This window comes from Tympanuchus pallidicinctus, unplaced genomic scaffold, assembly GCF_026119805.1.
Source record: "Tympanuchus pallidicinctus isolate F22 unplaced genomic scaffold, pur_lepc_1.0 scaffold3, whole genome shotgun sequence".
Taxonomy (NCBI): domain Eukaryota; kingdom Metazoa; phylum Chordata; class Aves; order Galliformes; family Phasianidae; genus Tympanuchus; species Tympanuchus pallidicinctus.
In genome coordinates, this window is record NW_026294747.1 from 86,534,678 (window position 1) to 86,558,217 (window position 23,540).

The 23,540-nt window shown below is 39.6% G+C and overlaps 1 protein-coding gene across 1 annotated transcript in view; it reads right to left on the bottom strand.

Moving 5' to 3' along the window:
- The window catches only part of MEOX2 (mesenchyme homeobox 2), a 52,980-nt gene extending 42,883 nt beyond the window's left edge, over positions 1-10,097 (bottom strand). Inside the window, exon 1 of the mRNA XM_052694591.1 lies at positions 9,183-10,097. Coding sequence (XP_052550551.1) covers positions 9,183-9,693 — 511 coding nt within the window. The 5' untranslated portion in view covers positions 9,694-10,097. The remainder of the gene's footprint in view (positions 1-9,182) is intronic.
- Positions 10,098-23,540: the final 13,443 nt, after the last annotated feature.

Sequence of the window (23,540 nt, forward strand, 5' to 3'; positions counted from 1 at the left end):
AGTAATTTCAAAGTGCAAAAGGCTTGCAGTGTTCTTGGTTCTTCCTAAATCCCACACAAGGTGAGCATGCTGATCACCTTGCAGACTAGTACTAGATTTTAAACTCTACTTCACAAAGTACCAATTTGAAAGGAGTGAACAAGCCTTATTCTGCATTAGACTGCTCTTTTCTTCTGACAGAAAATACTGTCAGCTGTTGTAAGCAAAAGGATTTACACTGCATCTTCGAGTAGTCGACATCACCGCAACCACACGGGTTTCCATTCACATCATTGTTACCAGCTCAGCGTACCGAGGCCTCAAAATATCTGTCATCTTACAGTTTATTAAAGCATCTGACTCCAGTTCTTTTCATTAAAACAGCTGATATTTCTGTGATTTTAGGAGCTATTTAGTCACTGTTTCTATCATTCTGTTCATAGTTTAAAAAAAATAATAAATAATAACAATAGGATTTGCTTGTCCACAAGTAAAAGGATGGGGTCTGTAGCACTTCCAAAGAAAATGAAAGGCTTGAAGAGCAACCAGGACACCCACATGCCCAACGAGCCACACTTGTGTTTCAGAACCCCCCATTCCAACGAAGTCACTGCACATACTCTCCATACTTTGCAGACTTCTAGGATATGCCACTTTTCCCATGGCAGGTAGAAAACCCGACAGTTCTCTCCATTCCCTTCAAGGCTACGCTGTTGCTTCACATATGTCCAACAGATTTTTAGTATCTATTTTTAGAAGGGCCAAAGTAGGAAACTGTTGTGGGGTCTTTTTTCCACTTGGTAAATTTAAGCTACTTATGCCCCCAATTCAACAAAATGTATAAACATCCACTTAACTTCAGATGTGCTCATATCAAAGTAATGCAACTACTGATGCTTGATATGAAGCCGTGGCTCCAGTCAGGAGTTAACTTCCATTTCAGCACACCCAGGTTTCCATTCATCTCCTAACATCCAAAATTACACATACTGGCATCACTGTAGGATCACAGTCAAATTAAAACTCACAATGGTGGCAAAGGACTCTGAAGTGCATCTAACACAATTTATGTAAAGCAGCATTTGTTTGAACTTTCTCACTAAAAAATAAAAATAAAAAATAAAAAAATAAAAAAAAAACCCAGCTATTATAGATCTGAGAGAATGCAAAAGGAAGAAGGACTTCTTTTAAAAGCTTGCAGTAATCTGTTTCAGTTTTGGTTTTTCATATCCCATTTGCTATAAAATAATGCTCAGTCAACCAATTTTTCTCAAGTTCAAGGAAGAAATTAAAAAAAGAAAAAACTAAAGAGAAAAAGAAGGCAGCAAGAGAGAGAGAGAGATAGAGAGAGAGAGAGAGAGAGAGAAGAGAAAGAGAGAGAAAGAAAGAGAAAGATTACTTGGCTTCCAGTTAAAGTTTCATAATGCACTAGATTTTATTGGTTTAGTAAAACTATGCTCTTCCATAATACATGAAAGATTTGCCTCATTCTTTTGAGACTTGTTTCTTCTGTTGTTTGGTCAATTATTTTGTTTTTTGCATTTGTTGAACAGAAAGATAAAAGGAAACATAGGTTCAAGTACGAAATAAGTTCTCTTTCAAAAGAATGTTAAGTTTTTGTGTATGTTTTCTTCTGTTCACGCATTGTAATTACCCTTTGCTCTACTGCTGCAAGGCTTGTTTGGCGTAGGTAATTTTAAATGTAAAGTTCAGCTGTTGTTTTATCTAGGTAATTAGCAGGAGGCTCAAGTAACTGCAGACAGCATAGTATTGAATGATTACATAAATCGTTATACAACAAAATGCTAACTACTAAATGTGATTTCTGATTGTTCCTTTAATGTATAAATTGTGTGCCTATTTAGTAATATGCATAACTTCCAGTTGAGTAACCTACCTCTAAAAGTATTTGTAAAATCCAGGAATCTGTAAAATCCAGGAATCTATAAAATCCAGGAATCTACATGGAAAATAAACTCATGCTATTGTCTCCTGGAGGTCCAAGATCTCAAAATGAAGGAAATCCTCTCTCATCTACAATGAATACTGCACATTTAATGTTCACGTTTTAACATTAGTAGAATTTTGACAGTCTAAATTGTCTATTTACAATGTTTATTAGAACACTTAAGAAGCAGATCCTCATGTAATGGCACCAAACTCTCTACTGTTTTAACACATTATATAAATGATTTTTTTCCACTTTGCATAACTCAGTGAATGTGAGGATATAACAGTGTAACTGTGTTAGCGATATTCCAGACATATATTTAATTCCAGACTGACCAATGTTGCTGTGATATAAATTTAACTTTTTATCTACTAAAATGTCATTTCAAATGGATATGGGCTAGGTGAACATCTCACAGGATACAGATTTTTGATATATATTACTAAATAATGACAGCACACGTTTTTTCCACCTCTAAGACCCAAGGGAACAGTCCTTCTTCAAATGAATGTTCCTTCACTGCGCTCTTTGTTGTCCATGGAAGCACAGCAGATCACAAAAAAACATAAGCACAATCACGGCTATCTGGTCTGCCTCCTTTGCCCAAGCTAAGCTACATTCACAGTAAGAACACACATCTTAAAATCTGGCCCTATCAAAAATCAGTGGGAGTTCTGTCATCAGATTCTTCCAGGTGAAATTTCACTGAACACATATGTTTATAAATCATTTATTTTAATAACATTTTTGGTGATTCAAATGCTTCAAATACATACAAGTGTGGACTACACGCATGTACCACTGTCACATTTGGCTATTTTTGAATTCAAACTTTCATCAAATCCAATTCAAAAGCAGCCATCAAGTCACTGGAGACCCCAGGCACAAAGCTTAGAGGTCTAAATGACTTCTTGTTGCATGCGCCTATGCAGCCAGAAGCAAAGGTGATATCAGTGCCTGCTGAGTAGTGGGCAAAAGATTTTCTGTGATGTGGCTATGCCCCATGCTGCTCATAGCTCATACCCTGCCACCAGTAGTGCTTGAGAAATGGTGATGCAGATCTGGAAGTCTTTAAAGTCTCCTAAAAAAGTACGCGCACACTCATACAAAGCTTTTCATTTAATAAGAGCTTATAGCATTTTGCAAATGGAAGGAGGGTACTGGCACTGCCATTGTACGGACTAGCAACACAGGCATAAAATAAATGAGTGGGGCACAGGCTCAAAACAGATCCTAAGGCTGGGTTCGGTGCCCAGCTGTGCTCTGATGTAATGAAGTAGCCTTGAGCACTGTTTATCAAACTTTTCTAACACCACACTATTTTAGTTACGACCCTTATTAGCGACATATGCAAGTATTTATATTTTAAAAATATGATTTTCCCTTAACGTCCTTTCAAGTTGCATTCTTAAGAGTATTAGAACAAGGACACACAATAGCATGAAAAAAAAAAAAAAAAAAAAAAAGACTGAACCCAACTACACTAAAACTACACTAAAGCATTTTATCACTGGATTTCAACTTTGCTCTTTCTGGTAGATGAAAGCAGACTTATTTCACTTCCCTTCTGGAGACTAGCAAAACTGGTTGAATAAAGTTCATTCCAATACTGAAAGAAACATGCTACAGCGGCCGCTATAGTGTGATGTAACATTGTCTTTGCTGGAAGCAATAACGCTATGAGCAATATCAGATTATTAGCAGACAGCAGCAAAGATAATGTCGCCTTCCCTTAAATTTCAAGGCACAGAACCCAGTCCTACTCTTGAGAATTTCAAAGGTACAGCACATCGAGTAATCCTATCACCGGAGAACGAACATTTACGAATGGCAAACTCTACGCAGATTAAAAGGCTCAATTAAAAACTACTTATTAAATAACCAGCATATCTGAAAAGGCAATAAGTCTGAGAGCAAACAAAAACAAAAGTCCGGAATCTGATCACTTACTGTGCAAAATACTAGAGAAGCTACGCTAAATATGTCAGGTTAAATTTTGCCCGAGGGTGCTAAAACCAATGAAATTAAAATTCGCTTTATGTATATAAAGCAGGATTAGCAATGCTCAAACTATCCTAGTATTTCATCAATCAATATTTGGAAGAATTGTAAAGCATTGCTTTTTCCCTATCATACTACATTAGTTTAAAAAATAAAGGATAACTACAGTCACAATTTCTTGAGTAAGTTTTACTGAAATTTGCAGTTCTCCTGCCAGGCTGCTCCGATCTTTAATCCACACGTGTCCATATCTCTTTCTGCAATTTGATTCTAGCACCACGTTTCTAACTCATCCAGACCCCTTGTGACTTCGCTTTGAAGACTGGATCCTTGATAGTGCTTAATACCAAATAATAAAAGAATAACATGAAGTTACATTTCTGTGCCAAAAGTTTCAGACCAGAGTAACAGAGTCAACCTCCAATGGCTTAAAAAACCTCCAGAGCTTAAAGAGTTGCACTGGAGTCAACAGACCTTCTCACAAAAACATTTGTGCTCCAGAGAACAGCTACATTGAGACCTCAATGCTTATATGGGTGGGGGAAGTGTAAATCGTACTGAATAATATAAGTAAATAGCCAGAAATACATATTTATTGCTGCCCTGACACAATTAGTTTTAGGCAATGGGAAAAAGGGTTGTTTTTTTTTTTCAAATTTACCAGTAAAATAGTGTTTGAAATGTTTACAGATCTAAAAATTTGAAGATTGTATTTCTCGAGAAGAACGTGAATGTACAGCAATTTTCGTAAGGTAAATGATTGAGCAAGTACCCCATGGCATAACCCAATGTTTGCTAATTAATTAGTCTGACCCTTTTTCTCCTAAGATCATTATTATTGTCCACCACATTTGGAACTTGCTTCATTTATGAAATCTACAATGTCTTTTCGGTTGATGTTGTTTTCCTGTACAATGGTAAGCAACACTTTGATAATGGATACCAAACAAATTAACTCTTTTCAGAAAAACTGTGCTTTATTATATATTTTTCCTGCTTCCGTTTACAACCATGTTGAAAAGCACAGACACATTGATGAATCAGTTACACAGTTCTTTTTGACTACAAGTGTTTAGCTCATTTTTCTTACTGATGTGTTTCAGAAACCAATCAGAAGTCCTCAAAACCAATGATTTCACAGTATTTACAATCATTTATCAAAATGACCTGCTTTCAAACAAGTGCATATGATTTATGGTATTTAGTTGTGTTTAAAATAAATTCTCTGGAGATGTTACTTTTACTGCATGCTTGTTGAGAATAGGTAGGTTATAAAAGATGTTAAGGCACTGGAGAAAAGAGTACTGTTTTCTTTTTGCATGATTTCTCAATGAACAAAACCCAGCAGAACAGCCACTGAAACGCTGGATTCCTGAGATGTTTTTGTAGGTTTAACAGTAGTGTTTCTATATGACATTATTGTAAATGCAGTAAAAATGTGAATGGACATTATTACTTGCTAGCCTTCCACTGGAAAATTATGCCATATAGAAACATTTTTCCACGTCAAATTAAGAATAAAAAAATAAAAAATATTTTAAAAAAAGACTTCTCATATCTGGAGGTGTGTTTAATTACGTTAAACTTTCATTCACTAGAATCGAATTTCCTATTAACATATATATCTATATATCTATCATAATTCCATGTTTGAGCAGTAGCAATGCCTAGAAGAGCTTCTTTAGTAGGACTCACGTTCCCCTAAACTTTGCAGCTCAGTACTGAATTTTAGGTTTTCTTAAGATACGTTCACTTTCTTTTTGCATTTCTCAGTAAAGTCAGTTTTCACTTCTATGTAGGTTTTTCTCCTGAGCAAAGTTTTAACAAATCTGGGACTGAACTAAGCCAACTGACACAATCACAGTAGTAATTTTTTATCTGGTATGTACTGTATCTTCTCAGAAACAAAACCTACTCAATAAAAAAACAGAAAGAAAATGGCCTTAAAAGTCACAAGCAGCTAATGAGAAGGGGAGAAATTAAAATTATAATAATAAATCAAAATATACCATACAGAACAACTCACAACACAAAGCAAGAAAGAGCTCCAAAAATATGTTTTTCATACACTCAACATGGTTTTCATCTGCACCTCATTAGCACACAGATAATCCTGACCATTAGTGCGCTTTAAAATAAGTGAATTTACTTGCAACCTATCCTCAGTTTTATTATCGCCACTTTCCTCCACCATCCTCACCATAAGCAGAGCTGAGCTAGGAGGGCTGCAGATGGCAATACTCACTGCAGAAATCTTGTGTCTATAGACCTGAGGGCATCCCTCCAGCTTGCCTGTACATCTACTGAGTCACTGCTGGGCCTATGCAGGTTGAAAGGAATGTCCTCAGATAGTGAGAGTGACTGCAGAACACAGAGACACTGACAACTGTACTGTGCATGAGTCGATGGTTAAGCAAGCAGTGTTTCCCAGACCTCTATAACAAGAACAGTTGGCAGTGTCACCCTGTCCTTTAGCAGCCGAGTCAATAGCTTCTAAGGGTATTCCTAAAATCTGCGTTAGGCAGAAGAGAACTGTAAATCAGGCAGATTACATGGAAATACTATCAAAGCACATTTCACCTGGCTTTCTGCTTCCAAACGAAAGTGTAACAAAGCGTAGCGCAAACAGTGGCTCTCTCCTTCCATTCCTCTGCAAGATGTGAATTTCAGAGAAAAAGAGCAAGCACAGGAACAAGCACACGGCTCACTGCCCAATATTTTGCTTGCCTTCTGGAGTTCCTTCTTAATTGAAAGAATTACCCTCCTGCCATTACAACAAGTAAGCAAAAATGGGCACTGCTTCTGGTAAAGAAGATACTTCTTTGGAGTATCTACACGGCTAAGCAACAATTACTAGTTTGGGAGATAAATGACACAAGTACCACTGACGTTTCACTTTCTTGTAACTATCTATAAACTCGGTTTTATGAATCATCGTTACTGATCTGGTAACGCAGGGATGAAAGCAGTGCAGTGCAAGGAAGGGGTGGCCTAAGGTTAATGCACATCTGACGTACGAAACAGCTTCAGCGCTCAAGAAAACACGGAACACTCTGTGGCTTTATGTGATATGCTTCAGAGCAGGAAATATATCTGTAAATAAGCAGGAGCATTAATAATTGTCTCAGAATACTGGCAGTGAAACTTAAACAGTCTCTCTTTACTTCTTAGTTATTTACTATAAGGATTTTATACAAACGCCTATTGAAGTGGTTCCAAGTGTGATGAATCTGTCACCAAAAATTGGAGAGGGGGGGGGATAAAATGCTTTAAAGCATGGTCATTTGTTTAAAAAAGCAGATTAATGAGAAATAAAGGGAGTGATTTTTAATTTAATGAGAGGCAATTATGGATTGCAGATATAGAAATGCAGCAAGTTAACAACAGTTCCTTCTGCCATACATTAGGATGGCATTAAGTAGCATCAGAGTTTAGGATTAATAAAGGGGTGGGGTTAAATGGTTGTCCAAAATTCTGGCTTTTCCTGAGGAAAGACCAAAGACATTGCAGCTACCCAGCTGCTGTCAGAAGGTGCTTATTTTCAGTTCTAGAAGTTCCTCATTGAGTGAATGGACAAAATGCTTTCTTCCTCAGAGAGAGGAGGGGGCAACCAGCAGTTACCTGCTTTGGTCTTTTGAAAGTCTCAGAAAGTGATGTGTGGAGCACAGCGCGATCAGTGTAAGCACAGTCACAACTCGAGGCTCCCACTCGTGTCCACTAAATCCAACGGAAGGCTCCAGTCCCTTCAGGATACAATCTGTGACATTCCTCAGTGTTTTTTTTTTTTGTTTTTTTTTTTTGGTTTGCATCGCAAAATTAAATAAACAGAAGGCAATACAGATACTTCCCTGACAGTGAAAGGGACCCATTTCCTTTTTTCGCTTCAGCTTTAAGTACGCTGACAAATACAAGAAATCCTTACACCAACAGGACAGGCATCCAATTATTTTTCAGTAGTAACAGGGACTCAAATTGTAGCACTTCTACCTCACAAAAATCTGACAATTCCTTTTGTTTCATAAAGTACAAGGAAGATGCATCGATGGAATTTACCACTGCTGTTTGACAAAGTACAGCTTTCATTCTTGGAAGACTTTTCAGCCCGGCTACATAAGATAAAACTCAACTAAGCCTATCCTGAATGACAAATAAAAATAATTTACTAATGTAATGATGGTATCCTTCAGGGTCATTTTCTTAAATGGTTCCAATCGCTCACCACTCTACCGAGCCAACAACATTCTGACTGCAAGGGGTCACGGTTTCAATTGGGAACTCCACAGCTATGTGGAAAAGCCTTTCACTTTCTCTTCCTTGATAACAAACAATTTACGACGCCTGCTCTGGAGCTCTCGGAGCACCGCGTCCTCCTTTCCAAGTGCCCACTGCCCCCTCGCTGCATCCCTGATGGCCCTTTGGTTTGCATGTGCCATCTTTGCATTGCCTGCACCACACGCCTTTAGTCAGAGCTGCCCTTGCTAGGCTCCGTCGGTTTAAGCAGAAATTATGTCAGGGCTTTTGTGAGCCCAGAGCTCCCAAATCACCCTCCTAAAATAACCGCTGCTCTGTATGTTTTTCTGCTCATCTATAAGCAAGAGTTGTGGTGTTGTGAAAAGTCAGACAGCTCCTTCCTTCCCTCTGCCCCCGGCACCAGCAATTTTCTAAAGCTCTCATTCTCCCGTTTGGCTGACGGACCCCAGCTTTTGCCCCTTCCCGAGGACTGAGCGGCACGCATATCCAGATCCTACACACAGGGTGCAAAAGGCTCGGAACGGCCCGAGCAGCCCCACGCTGCGATCTCCCTCCGCAGAGCCGCAATGCCGCAGCCCGCGGGCAGGGCGGGGGCACCGAGCGCGTCCTGTCCCCAACTTTGGGGCAGAGGTGGCGGATCGACAAGGGGGAAGGGGACGCGGAGCCAGATCCTAAAATCCTCACCGAAACTATGAACAGCTCTCGCTCGGATGGAAACTTTCCTCCCGCCGCCGCCGCCACCTTCACTACTTCATGCGCTATCACGTGCTGGATTTTTCCTTTTTATTTCTCCCCCCCGTGGCCCTAATAAAGTTGCCCTTAATGACGGACATCCCGAGAACGCGGCCGATGGCAGCCCCGTGGCAGCCCCGCGGCGAAAGCAGCCGAGCCGGGCCGGGCCGGGCCGGGCCGGGCCGGGATGGGACAGCCGGGACCCGGCAGCGCAGCTCCCCGGTACCCTCCGCCCGGGTTCCCACCCAACAGGGAAAGCCGTCGTTACCTGAGCTGTCGCTTTTCCTCTTGCCGGACCTCTTCTCCGTTTCCACCGGGGACAGAGCCTGCCTGCCATAGTCCCCCGGCGCACACGCTGCCCCCGTAGGGGTGGTAGTGCCCAGGCTGGAGGAGTTCGAACACAGCACGGGGGGGCTGCTGCCCAGCTCTGGGGGTCCTCCTGAGTCCGGCTGGAGGCAGAGGCTGTGCCTGGCCGCGGCGGGAGGAGACGACATCTGAGGGATGTGCCAGTTCGTCTGCAAAGCCTGGTGCTGCTGTTGCTGGTGGTGGTGGTGGTGATGGTGGTGATGATGGTGGTGCCCCCTATGATGCTGGCTGGCAAACATGCCCTCCTCATTGGGGTATCCCGTTATTATGCAAGAGGAAGAAGAAGAAGACAGATCGGGGTAGGACATGTGGTCGGATCTTCCATGCAGGGCAAGAGAAGACTGGGAGAAAGGGTGCAAGCTCTGCGCGGTGGCATGGGGGCTGCGCAGGCAGCCAAAGAGTGTGTGATCCATGGCATGCAAGTCTCAGGTTCCAGGCAGGAGAGCTTAGGAAGGATCCAACTTCACCACCCTTTGTCAACTTTCACTGTAAACAGATCGGGGCTGGGATTTTTTTTTCCAAAACGGCAACGACAGACTTTGCAGCAAGCAATTGAGCTCAGATAATCCAGGTCTTTAGCCCTAGCGGCCAGTCTCCGCTGCATAAACACTCGGACCTAGATGAGCCTTTCTCAGAGCTGCTCAGATGTCAAGAAGTGGGAGAGCTTGAAGCCAATAGAAGGTGGTCCCAGAGAACTGCTTGAAGGGGGAAACGGCTCTGAGAGGTTATAAATACAGTAGTGTGTAATGTGAGCTGGGGGCTGGCTTAGCGGCACAGCACTGACCACATGCAAACTCCCTCCAAAACGCCAGCGCCATCCCCACGCCGAGCGGCTCCGGCAGCGGGCGGCAGCGCTGCGCGCCCCGGGCGGCGGCGGCGGAGACGGGGGGGGTTGGGTTGGGGTGGGGTGGGGTGGGGTGGGGTGGCCGGGGGCGGCCCAGCGGGGAACGGCCGCTTCTCCTCCCCCTCGACGCGGGGAGCGCGTTCGCCGCTCCGCCGGGGCTGTGCGCTCCCCCCTCCGAAGGGATACGGGGCAAGGCGGGAGGCGGCCGGGCCCCACGGGGCCATCACCGCACCCCTCCCCACCCCTTTCCCATCCTGGAAAGAAGGGAGAGCGATAAAGGACACCCCGCGGAGTGTGCGCAGGAGCGAGGTGCAGTACATGGGCGAAATCAAATACGCCTGGAGGGCGCGGGGCTGCAGCCCCACCTGAGCTCTCAGCGCACCTGGGCATGGCCTGGCTTGGCTGAGCGAGGCTGCCCGCACACCTCGGCCTTAAAGACAGGAGAACCCCAGCGTGTGTGGGTCTGCGATAAAACACCCGGTGCTCAGCGAGCTGCCACGTGTGTTCGAGCACAGACAAGTCGCCTCTTGCCCCCTGCCCCTCCAGAAGCGCAGTTTGCTCAACTTCTTCGTTTGCTGCGTCGCAGTCTTTAGCGTGGGACAACCTGGAGAGGGACAGCCTGGGCTGCGCGTGTCGTGGGATTAGCAGCAGCCCCGAGGAAGGCTGTACGTGGGTTTAAACTAGGATAAAGCGCTTATTGATCATTGCTCAAAGCGATGCCCACTGCTGAAATGCTGAGTTCCTTTGCCCTTTCTCCTCGCTCTGCCTTCCTCCTCCTCCCCGCAAACCAAACTTAAAGTGAAAAGAAAAAAAAAAAAAAAAAGAAAGAAAGCACAGAGCACAGAGCTCTCCCTTTTCAGTCTAAACTCTTGGGTCCATGTGCGAAAGATAAAATGAATTTGAATTGCCATTGGAAAAAATCAGGAATTGTTTGAGATTTGCAAGAGCTGGTTTCTTAAACGGAAATTGAGTCCTATTTTGTGGGAAATTAGTTTTGCAGACTTTCTGAAAAAAAAAAAAAAAATCTAAAACTTTTGTTCAGCAGCTGCTCCACTTTTCCCTGCAGTTTCAGGCTGAGCTGGAACCTGCAGCAGTCTTTCGACGGTAAGACTTTCCCCCCTTTTCTGTCATCTAATGCTTTTTAAGAATTGTTTCTAGATTTAACTGTAACAATGCGGTCTTTAAAAAGAGAGCGGCGTCCAAAGCAGAAGTTGCTGCCTCTGTGCACTGTTCAAAACTTGATATTTCTTCAGAATAAAGGAAATATACAGTTACAACACTGATGAAATATTTTGTGCTTTTCATTGTGTTTATCGTTTCAATATGTGCTCTAATATTAAAAAAAAAAAAAAAAAAAAAAAAAAAAAAAAAAAAGAATACAAAGAAATCGCAGTGGCTGAAGCGCTCTTGGTTCCGCGAACCCGCCGGGCCGCGGGCGCGGTGATGCCGCTGTCCCCGCAACGGGGTGTGCCACCAAATCACGGGGCCACCGGCCCCGCCGGCCCCGATCTCATGTCCCCGCCGCGGGCGGCCCCAGGTGAGCGCGAGGAGCGGCCGCCCGGCCCCGCTGCGCTCCGCGGCTCTCCAACCTGCTGCTGTCAGTCCGCCCGCCCCGGCCGAGGGGGCGAGACGCCGTCGTGCGGGTCGGGGGTGAAGAGGGGGGGGGGAAGGAATGCAGGGACCCGTCCTGCAAGGGCGGCCGCTGCCGGAGCTCTGACACCGACACGGATGCGAAGGGGACGGGGAAGTCCCGGACCCAAAGCGCTGTGAAAGTGCTTTTTTTTTTTTTTTTTTCCCCTGTTTTTTTTTTTTTTTTTTTTTTTTTTTTTTAATTCTAGGGGATGGCCGCACAAGATTTCTCGCGCGGGATAAGAAAGGGGGAATAAGCAAAGCGAGAGGGTGAGAGGGGAAGGGAGAAAGATTGGGTTTCCAAGAGAAGGTAAGAGATGGAGCCAAATCGTGCTTTTTAGAGAGAGGTAGGAGAGGCTTGAAAAGGTGAAGAAATAAAAGAGAAAAAGAAAAAATATAAAAGGAATGCAGTAACAAAGCCATAATGGCATGGCAACGTCTTTGCCATCAGCTTCATAACCAGACGTGAATATGTGAGGCTGCATTTCCTTTGGCGCTGGTGACCCCCACTACATACACAAGTCCCACATCAAGTGTTCTTAGCACTTCTTCCATCAGCACTTTGAAGCACAGAAGAACTGGAAATGCAAACCTCAATGAAGCGTTGTGCTTTCATTTTAAACGATGTAAGGAGAACGCAAACACAGGCAACTCATGATGAGGCAAATAAACAGACATTTACTGGAGCAATCCAGAAAGTTTCTGAACGGAGCTATCGGATAACTATGGTTACGTGATGCCATACTTTGTAAACATTTGTGATTTTTTCAAAGAAAGCTCCAGTGCAAAGCTTCTCGGTGCAATAATTACTGAAGAAAGTGTAAAGCAGCTATTACCTCTCAATGTAAATGGTTGGATTCTTGTTCATACTGTATCTTTTTAGAATGTGTATTTGACCTACATATGGTACAAAAGCATTATTTAAATCAATGCCAGCAAGTTTGCCCAAAGCTTATAACATCAAGTGAAAAAATAGAATGTTTTAAATATGAAAACAGTAAACCGTTTAACTCATAAAAACATCTGGAGCCAACGCAGTTTGGAACATCATTTATATTTTCATATAAGGGCTAATATTTGCATTCGCTTTGTGTTTTTTGGTTGCGGTTGTTGTTTCCTTTTTTAACTTACGATTTATGGCAAAAGAGATCATATAAAATTGACCTGAATGAACCAGCACGCAATTTCTTTGCTTTAGGACTTCTGTAGCCTCGTTCGGTATTTTACGTTGAAGGCTAAAAGCACCATCTTCTCAAGCAATGCCAGAATGTAAGTAAAATTCTCAAACATTTCTTTCTGGTGTGCAGTTCGTATATTTGCAGTGTGCATAGGACAAGGAAATCAGACGGTCCTACTTGGGGACCACTGTTTCGATGAGGGTAAACTGCCCTAACTTTGCTGAAGTCAGCAAAAAGATGGCAATTTATGCCATTTGAGATCGTTCTCCTTACTGTCAAAGAGAAAGCTAACAAATATGAATTCAGTTTATTTTAGCCAAAGATTTTATTGTACTCAAGAGCCTACCAAAGCAAGAGGACGAGATTTTATTGTACTGTAATTATGATCAGTTCGTATTTTTCCATGGCAATTTGGTGAAGGCAGGCATCATTATTTAACCTTAGAGTCAATCCAGATTCACAACAGATGTATGTTTATTTTCAGTCTTCCTTTTTCCTAATTTTTCCCTGCTTAAGTCCCATGGAGGCAATATAATTATTTCTCTTGATACCTGTGCTGCAATGGAAACCTACAGATACAAGCAGCAATAAAGCCAGGGGATTATGCATTATTTCAGAGATGCTTGGTTGCCTTAACTGAAAATCCTCACCCAGAGAATGAATAATTGGTTGGTTGATTTGTCAGAAATGCCTAATCCCTGCCTAGTTAAAGACACTGATAACTGCATTTACCACTCATAAATCGATGGTGTATCGGTGTCTTCTTGGTGACTCACCAGAAAATCAGGGGTGCTTTTTTGAGAAATTCCACTGCCACAAAGTGCACCACATAACTTTAGCACTGCATTTCTGTGGTGTACTTCCAGTTCACTCTTTTTAACGTTTACATGTGCATTGGTTTAACACTTATCAGACACAATTTTTGGTTTAAAGACTACATCATATCTATAAAAATGTTAAGCCCGAATCCATATTTTCAGCTACCTCTCCTGGATACATATGGATTCTGTTCTAATTTTCATGATCTCCAAGTATTACAAATTTTAAAGCTATGCCAGCAATTTAGTATATTACATAAAAGTTGTGCTGAACTATGAGGCCCTCACTGAAAATGATTTACAACTTTGCATTACATCATTAAAAGTTATGTGATTTGCCAACCCACTCCAGCCAGTAAAATATCTTACGCTTCTTATTTATTTTAAATAAACTGATGAAATACTAAAATGGTGAATGTACTTGAAGCTTCACACCTGAGCGATGATGTTTCAGGAATGCTTTTAGAGCTTAAACTATGGGGAAACTGCATTCCGCATTAGATACTCAAAAGCCCCAGAACAAGTTCTCTTCAAATCCATGGTGTGCGCTCGTACGTCTTAAATAGATAATCCATTTGCAGACTAAACTATCTTGCACAATGCCATTTCTTTCCCAATCTGCATGTTACATTGCAACTTACCAACTGCTCAATTCTTTTCAGTATTATCTCCGCTTAAGAACTCTGACCTAAAAAACAGTTATCTCAATCCTTGTAGGGTGTTTTAATGATCCATATCTCTCAATTGTATTTAAAAATGTATTTGAAGCGCATGTGCAGGCAAGCCAATGATGCCTGAAAAATATGTTTTCCATTTTGTTTTCTTCAGATCTTGACAGTTAGACACTATACTCAGTCAATTCTCCTATTAAAATTACTAATCATAGAGGGAAAAAGGCTTTTTTTTTTTCATATTGTTCATTTCATTATTTAATGAAGTTTGCACTGTGGATTTTGATAGCTACACAAAGGACATTTCACCGGATCCCCCATCAAAATACACACAGATGCAGATGGAAACAGGATTAAGTGCATTTTAAACCCTTTAAATTTTACCAGTGCTTATTTCATACTGTGCAGTTAATATTTTGCTGATGATATTTGATCATCCAGAATAAAAAATGCAGCTGACTCAGATGTTTGTGCATCAAATGTTTCACACTAAGACTTACTCCTGCTTACCGAACAAATAAATAGAGTGTTTACTTTACAAAGACGAAAGTAGAGAAGAAAAAACTATAATTACCTGAGCTATTTATCATCCCTGGCTGACATTCCTGGGCCCTTCTAGGACCAGCAGCAGGGGGCATATTTCATAATTCTGCTGCTGTTGGGGGATGGTAGCAGCGTGATAAGTCCCTAATCTTCATCACCTCTTTTGCACATTAATGAGGAAAATGCAGCTCGCAGTGTATATTCCTCGCCACTTCTAATTTTCTCAGCTCTGGAATGAGAAAAAGACACATATGCATAGATGAATGCACCAAGCATAAATAAATATCTACACAGTATCTAGGTTTTAATAGCTGCTGGGATTATGTCACCTACTCTGCAGGTATATATGCCTGTGATTTACAGCGTGATGAGCTCTAGACTCAGAGCAGAAAGCCAGAACTAGCGAGTATTCGGGAGAGAATGATATTCATCACCCCGAGGAGCTCAGGCTCTATTCATTTCACTTGCTTCACGTGGGAGTACTTCTGCGTTTTTACAGAGTCCTGTCTGCGTTCACGGCAATTTGCTCGACTAGAAGCATTCGCGGGGTTGGAACCTTAATTAATAGTAGCTGTAGGAAACAGCAAAAAATCACATGTAGCTTTTTGTAATTTTTTAGGCATAGCTGCATTGTAGCCCTCAGTGGTTAATATAAGATAACGCCAATAACTGATACCGAGGAGGAGAAATCAAATACAAAGTAACCATTTTTTGAAATGATCATTTTAGATTTTGACGTTTTTGCTTATGAAAAAAAAAAATTAAAAACAGCAAGCTAGATTTACTTTAAAAATATTAGCTTAATTTAGAGGAGGATCACAAAAGATGAAATCGTAGCTGTTTCAAAGATATGACCATATTCAGGAAATTATGTTAAGTTTTCTGGAGCCATTGACACTACTGATGTTTAAAAAATTAGACAACTTCTGCAGTATCTTTAAAAACAGTCCATGCAGAGTACCTTATGGAGACAAATAGATTTATTTGGATAATTTATTTTATTTTCCCAAAACCAAATGTAGCCTCATCAATGTTCTGTGAATATACTGTACTGCTTCTTCAATGAGCCTTTCCAGGATATTTGTATTCATTATGCTTCGTTAGGCATCATACTTGCACAGTAATACAGATAGGTCTCATGGTGAGCTCAGTAAGCCATTCCACTAAGGGGCTGCCTTTGAGGAGCCTTCACAACATCCAAGTGTACGTATTAGACTCTGGCACACTCTCAGGAGCCACATTCTTCTTTTTATTGGTGCCTATCTCATATATTTCATCTAAAATAGATGCCCACAATAAAATTGTGAAGCCTATTTATTCTTTATCCCCTGTTTTCTAAACATAAAGTGCTTAGGACTGTGAGCTTGGTGAAACTCAGCTGTGAAGCAAATAAGCGGTATATTTTTGGCATGCTTTTTAGCTGCCTGAGACACACATGCAAAATACAATACATGGAGACACTATCTGAATTTCTGCAGTTCCCTCATGAGCATTTTGTCCTTGTTAGGCATTTGTGCATTTTAGCCATAGAACATATCACTTACGGATTTAGATTGTATTTAATAATGCAAGAATATTTCAATACAAGATGGCAAACTAAAAATATTTTCCACTTAACTGTTTCAAAATGCCATGTGCAGGAGAACACAACAAAATGGAATTAACTCGTAACATATGCAAGTCTTATTTGTGCAAGAGCAGTATATGCCCCTAAATCCAGAATCCAGCATCTGGAGGCATAGCATGTCTCTAATGGAAGAGAAAGGCATGAGACATGTCAGCTTCTTGGCTATGATACATGGAAAGCTGTGCCTTTTCCTTCATGATACCCAATACAGCTCCGATTAAAACTAATAAAGCAGACAATGTCCAGGTAAGCTGCCTTGGAAGCATTTTGGATTTTTCATCTCATTAGTTGTAGGCAGCAGGATTAAGCTGAGAAAAGTATTTACTACAGTAAAAAACTTCATCTAAAGCTCTTTCATTTGAAACAATCAAGTTGAATGAAAACCAATATCCCACGGTATGAATCATGTATATATAGTGCATCCAAACTAAAGATTCCAATTTGCAGAAACAAGTTTTGCTGTCGCCAAGGTATTCCTGATGCCTCTTTCTCATTAGTATTTCTTACCTCCACCACCATCACAGAATAATGTAGTCTTTCTATGCTTCCATCACTGTGATCTGCTTGGTAGTCTCCAAAAACATTGTAAAGAAACAGTTCATCCTATAAACATTTTAAGACATGAACTGTCTTCAGTCTTGACCTTGAGAAGTGCTGAGTCTTTTTTTTTCCCCCATCAACCTCACGGGAGATACTTTACAGGATCAGCTTCATTGTTAGACTGTAATAACAATTTTAAAAGTATGCAGCTGAGCATAATATTCTTCCTTTTGTTAAAAAAAAAAAAAAAAAAAAAAAGGAATAAAAGGAAATAATAATTAAAAAAAAAAAGGAAATAATAAAAAAAAAAACCACCAAAAAAACCCAAACCCCGGCAACAATCAAAAAAGAAACAACTGAAAATTGCACTTTGAAGAAAATGTGTGAAAGAGATCTGCTGGATAAAATATTTTTATGAATGCATTTTCAAATTGTTATTGCACTAAAACATTTAGATGACTTTTTGTTGAAGCTGAGATGCCAAACTTCAGATTTTCTTTTCTTCATTTTTATTTAGTAATCTCCCTTGTTACATTCATAGTAACCAAGGGAGAAGGTATGCCTTTCTATTGTAGTTATTCTCATTTGCACAAAATACAAGTAGAAACAGAGAAGCTGCTTTGCTGCAAAGATTTAGTTATTAAATTTAAAAAATCGTTTGCAGAACAACTTTCTGGATAGATGAATACACTGTAAGAGGGTGTTCAACCTTGCAAAAAATACAAGCATACCTTCAGGCTGAAATCTTTAATGTGTGATTCAAACCGATTAGATTAATGATTGTTTTAATAATAGGGAAAGACCTTAGATGCATTGTACAAAAAAAAAAAAAAAAAAAAAAAAAAAAGAACGCCTAACATTAAAGCAAGAGAAGGAACAGAAAAAGCTCTTTGCACAGTTTACCAGACAAACTTCTGACTTCGCTTCCTAGCTGAGAAAATTGTTTGGGAATGTATCTAATCTAACACACCCTATAAAACTGCACAGTAGTCCCTGGTATAACTGGGAGTTGTATGGACGTAAAGGTCACATCCTTTAGCAAAATTCCAGGATTTCGGCCTGCAATCCAGTTCTGCCTGATGTATTTCTAAATTGTGAAGCTGTGTACCCATTTTGGAAATTTGGTAGGTAGATTTCCCGTATACCAGTACATTAATTTTATTATGGATGAAATACAGAATACATCTGAACCCTCATAGATGTGGTAACAAATCTTTTTTTTAAATATACCTTGGCCTGATGATGAAAATATTTTACTCTAAAAATAAGTCATATATTGAATTTCAAGTATGGCAGGCACGGCATGTATCCACGGGTGCATGGAGTAAGTTTACCCCACACAATTTGTAGTCAATCAGACTTTCCAAAATGAAGTCCCATAAATATGAACATACATTGCTTGTTTGTTTTCTTTTTTTTCTTTTTTTCTTTTTTTCTTTTTTAAGTTTCCTTTATTGGTATCATAATAGTACGACCAAAATATGAGGAAATAACCATGTCATATTAAACACAGGAATACGCTTTCACAGTCATTTATTGTGCATAGCTAGTAAACATTTCCTGGCAAACAATTTAGAGAGTCCATAAATTCCATCTTAACGCTACTTCCGTAGCTACATGCACTGCACTATACACAAGGGTATTAGCTCAGTCTCTCTCATCCGGAATGGGTGGATTGGAATTGAAAAATCCCCACCCCCCCATTATAGCACCATATGTCTCGAAAGTCTATCCTCTCTCAGGGCAAACAGCTCCTCTCAGATCTGCCTGATGGATCATGACTAAAATTCTGCTGTCCCTTGCTATTTAATCTAGCAGCATTGCTGAAGTATCTATCAGGAGTACACAACAAGCCAACCGCCCCTTTGGCTCAAGCAGCAGGTCCCCACACAGAGAGTACCAGGAATATGGAATATCAGAGGGAAAGCTCACCACATCGTGATAATTTGTATTAAAAAACAAACAAACAAACAACAAAAACAAAAAAAACCAACCAACAACTAACTTTGAATTAGAGGTAGGGAAAATAAAATCTCTGGCTCCAGAAAATTAAGCGGCCTTCATGATTTCCTGGTTCCTCATACAATTAGTTAACCAGTATTATAGATCAGCTTTGCAGCATCTTCAAAGGTACCGAGTTTGTCAGAATTTCAGACAATTTTCTATAGATATCTTATTTATTTGCATATGGAATGGGGGATTATTAGGGAAACAGTTTATCCATGGAGATTTTTGGAGTGTTGGATTTCTGCTCAGTTTTTTTCCAGTCCTCTTGTTGTGCGTGTCTGTCAATTTATGTTGGAAAAACACAAATCCTTTAAACAGCCCTCAAACAGCCCAGCATTTGAAGGAATTCTTAGGAAACGATCACGTTAAGGTAGAGTTCATACCACTAGTACCAGACGCTAAGCTGACATATTTCAGCCAGTTTGTACCCTTATTACAGGTATACATTATTATCATTCCTGTTACAGCTATTATTTCCAGATTATTTTGGATTGAAAACAAAGAGTTAGCAAAAATCTGGACTCCTTCCAAAGACTAGCTCAAAAGCTCAAAGGGGTTCAGTCACCTTGTCAATGTTCTGCTTTATGACCTTTAATTTTACGGGGTATAATACTAAAACCTCTCCCCAGCACCCCTCTGAGCGCTTTTTGAGGAAGAGTTGAGTGATAAAAAAGAGGACTAAAAGCAGAAAGAGAAAGATTTTATTTCCCTGATCATGGAAGTCTTTGTTTCTGTTTTTTAAATCCTTTCATTTATTTGTATGGAATGGAACCACTATTAAACAAATAGTCCTGTTCTTAGTTACTGGCTGGATGTATTTGATAATCCACATGGTATAATCTTTAGTCGCATGTGTCTCAAATGCTCTCCTTTGGAATCTTATTAGATGAAAAACAAAAGCTTTGGAGTAATGATACGATGGATTATTGCACCTTTTGGAGCTAATCCAAATGATCAGGACATCAAAGCTTTAGAATTTTACATATTTTTTTCCTGAATTCCCCTCCGCTTGCTGCTCAGCGGCAGACCTTTCATAAGCATCTCTCATTTGCTGGCTGCTCATCTTTTACAACCTCCCTGTACTTCCTCCTAGTCCCTTCAAGGCACCAAGTTCAGCCACAAGCCCTTCAGTTGCATGCTGAAGAGAAATAGTTTGTGGTCTGCAATTTGCTCCACTTATTGTCTGATGATAAAGGCCCTAATCCCTTTCCTGGATCAGGACCTCCACCAGCTTCCTTTTATTGTGCACACAGGCAAACAGAGCAAGAAGAAAGATAACGCTCCGCTTTTTCAGCACAACTTCAGCACTTATTTTCTCTTTCATGTTTTAAGTCAGTTTGATTGCTTGCAAAACCTGCCAGAAAAAGACAAGTCTGATCAGAAAGAGCATGAGCAGAGAAAGTCCAGTTTTCCAGGTACTTCATCTCAGGGACTATTTTCTACTGAGGACAGAGCATATTAATGGACCCAGTCAACTTTAACCTCACACAAATCAAGCAAGAATTCCTGCATGTATGAACGTCTTCTAATAAAAAATTTTGCAGTGAATACTTGTCTGATTGGTGCAACACATTATTTTCTTTTACTTAGTAGTTTGCTTACGGATTTTTTTTCCCTGAATCTCCTCATGGTACAGAATAGCAATAACAAATTCAACTCATGTGTTTTATATACATTAAATAGTAGGAAATACATCTGTGTAGAAAATGTAGCTAGTTCCTGTGCTTGCAGAGTCTCTCTGGATTTACTGTATTAAAGCCAAATCTATTGTTAATCTGTTTAGCACTGATTGTATTCCTCAAATATGTTTGGTGTTTCCTTTCAGAACTGTCATATACACGTATTATACCTTCATAAAGTACTAGCACAGAATCACTAGAAACAGGTAATTGTAATCTTGCTGATAAAATACCTATAACTTCACTAATTAATTTTACTTAGTGACCGGTTGAATCATCGGTAACAATTTAGCAGGATGTCTGCTGAGATTTTTACCCTTTTTTGTCAGATGCTATGCACTGAACTGTTCCTCTTAATAGACAAGATATATAGTAAGAGAAATGAGACTGGATAATTATAAGGCAACTCTATCTAAAGTTAGAAACGTACACAAACATTCAGTTTAGGTTTTTCTTAAGAGTAATTTTGCTTGCAACACAAAAAGCAATGCAGTATTCCTCTTTAAAAATGTTTCTAGGAAATTATGTGGCAAGAATTAGGAGATGTATTCCCAAAAAGTCTTCTTAATTAATAGCACTTCTGAATAGGTTTCACTATCTTAAAGGATAGAATTAAATCACAGTGAGGTAACTGGGAATTATGGTCTAGTTAATGAACTTTACCATGAAGCTAGTTGCAAGTTAAATCCTTATAATATGGAACAGCGCTTTTTTGACGAAAACTGCTGGAAGTCGAGCAGTTTGAGAGCTACTGACTTCAAAGAGGCTAGAATTTCAGTCCCATTTCCAGAATTCTATAATCGTTATAATTGTAGCTGCATTTTCAGTCTGTTATGCATTCCTGCTCAAAGCATTAAAAATGAGCAATCTGCATTTGATGCTGCAAATAAGCAGGTTACAACAGGACACTGTGAATCTAGGTTCAGACTTTTATTCACACATGCACAAAACCCCTGCTTCTGTAATCTAAATCTTTCACACCTCTCAGTAACTGTGTCAACATTTTTAAAATTACACTCCGTTAGAAAGTAATAATTCAAACAGTATTTTTATCAGCCTGACATTTTATATCTCACTTTTTCTTGTCTCATTTGAAAAATTATCACTGCTGTTTAAGAAATAATTTTAAAGGCCTGTATTTCTTCCACACAAGTCATGAAATATCTTAACATGGAAAAAATACTTAAGGGGCATGGAATAATAATAACATGAGTTGGAAACTTCAGAGTGTCTGTAGTAAAACATCACCTATATTAAGCAAATAAAAAATGACACTTTCCTTAAGTGCATCCAACACTCTACTAGATTTCAGTATGACAAAGAAAAGTCAGATAATTATAAATTAATTGTTAAATCTTCATTACATTTGGTACGAGCAAATGAATTACAATGCAATATCTCTATTTGGTGAGACAGTCAGCTTTCACAAAGTTGACGGTCAGTGTGAACCAGTTCTTTGGAGAAAGTATTCAAGGAATAGTTTGAATGGCAAATTCAGATTGCTAGAGAGCATTTTAAAATCCATCTCAAAAAAAGCCCAGCAACTACCCAGAAGAAACCACCTATATTTTTGTTTAAAGTAATAAAATGACTTAGAAAGTACATGAAGGCTGATACTAAAACAAAAAACAAACAAACCAACAAACAAACAAACTAAAAGGGACAGGGAAAAAGATAGTAATTAATGTAAATTAGAAGCTGGGAATTAAAAAGCACTGATAAAGAAAGCCAAAGATCACAAAGGGAAAACAGACATTAGGATAATACAACCTTGAACTGAAATTATATTATGAACAAAAAAATCTTAACAATTGCATTGCTCCATTATTAAATCCAAATTACTTGGACTTTTTGTAATAGCTTTTTTATTTTGGGCATTCTCATATAGTTTTCCTCTGTATTTGGGAAGAAAAAATTCAAATGATGTATTCATATCGGATGATTATGATGAAGCTCTATTTCGGTAGTAGCACAGGAGAACGTTAAATAGCAGCTAATAAAACTAGACATTTTTAAAATCAGTAGACCTGAATAATTTGTACGGAGGTATTTTAATACATTTGGCAGAGAATCTGTCTGCACAGCTAGTGAGGATTTTTTAGTAGAACTAGGGAAGAACTAGGGAAATTCCATGGAACTATGTAAAAATTTTTGTTAATTCTTAAAAGGAATAAATGCGATGACTTAAATGTCTATAGGCATTTCAACCTCACACTGATCTCAAATAAGGAATGGTTTCTGGGAGTACCAGCTCATTGTAATCAAAGCAGTGAAAACTGAAATTTATGGAAAATTATTATGCCAAGGCTAACTAGATGCCATTTAATAAAAGTATATATTTGGTAAGAGAAAAATAATTTCAGTAGTATTAAAAAATGCAGAAGAGTACTGGAAAGACTTTCAGCTATTAATAATAATATTTTGATGTATAAAAAATTATTAAAATCAGTATTGAACCTATTAAATAGATTCAAATCTGACTTTCATGTACTTAGTAAGTGGGGAATAATAATCAGTGGGGGTAATTTTAATAGTGACCAACAACTCTATGGCCCTGTTATTTTTTCCCCATCTTTGACCCTTCAATCAATAGTAAGAGAAAATTTTTAGACAGTTTTCAGTTAAAATGATTGGAACATCAATAAATAAGGAGAGAGCCACTGTGGAACATGGATTGCTCAAGACACAAGCTAAAGCTAAAAAACTGCAAATTTCAGTCCAGAC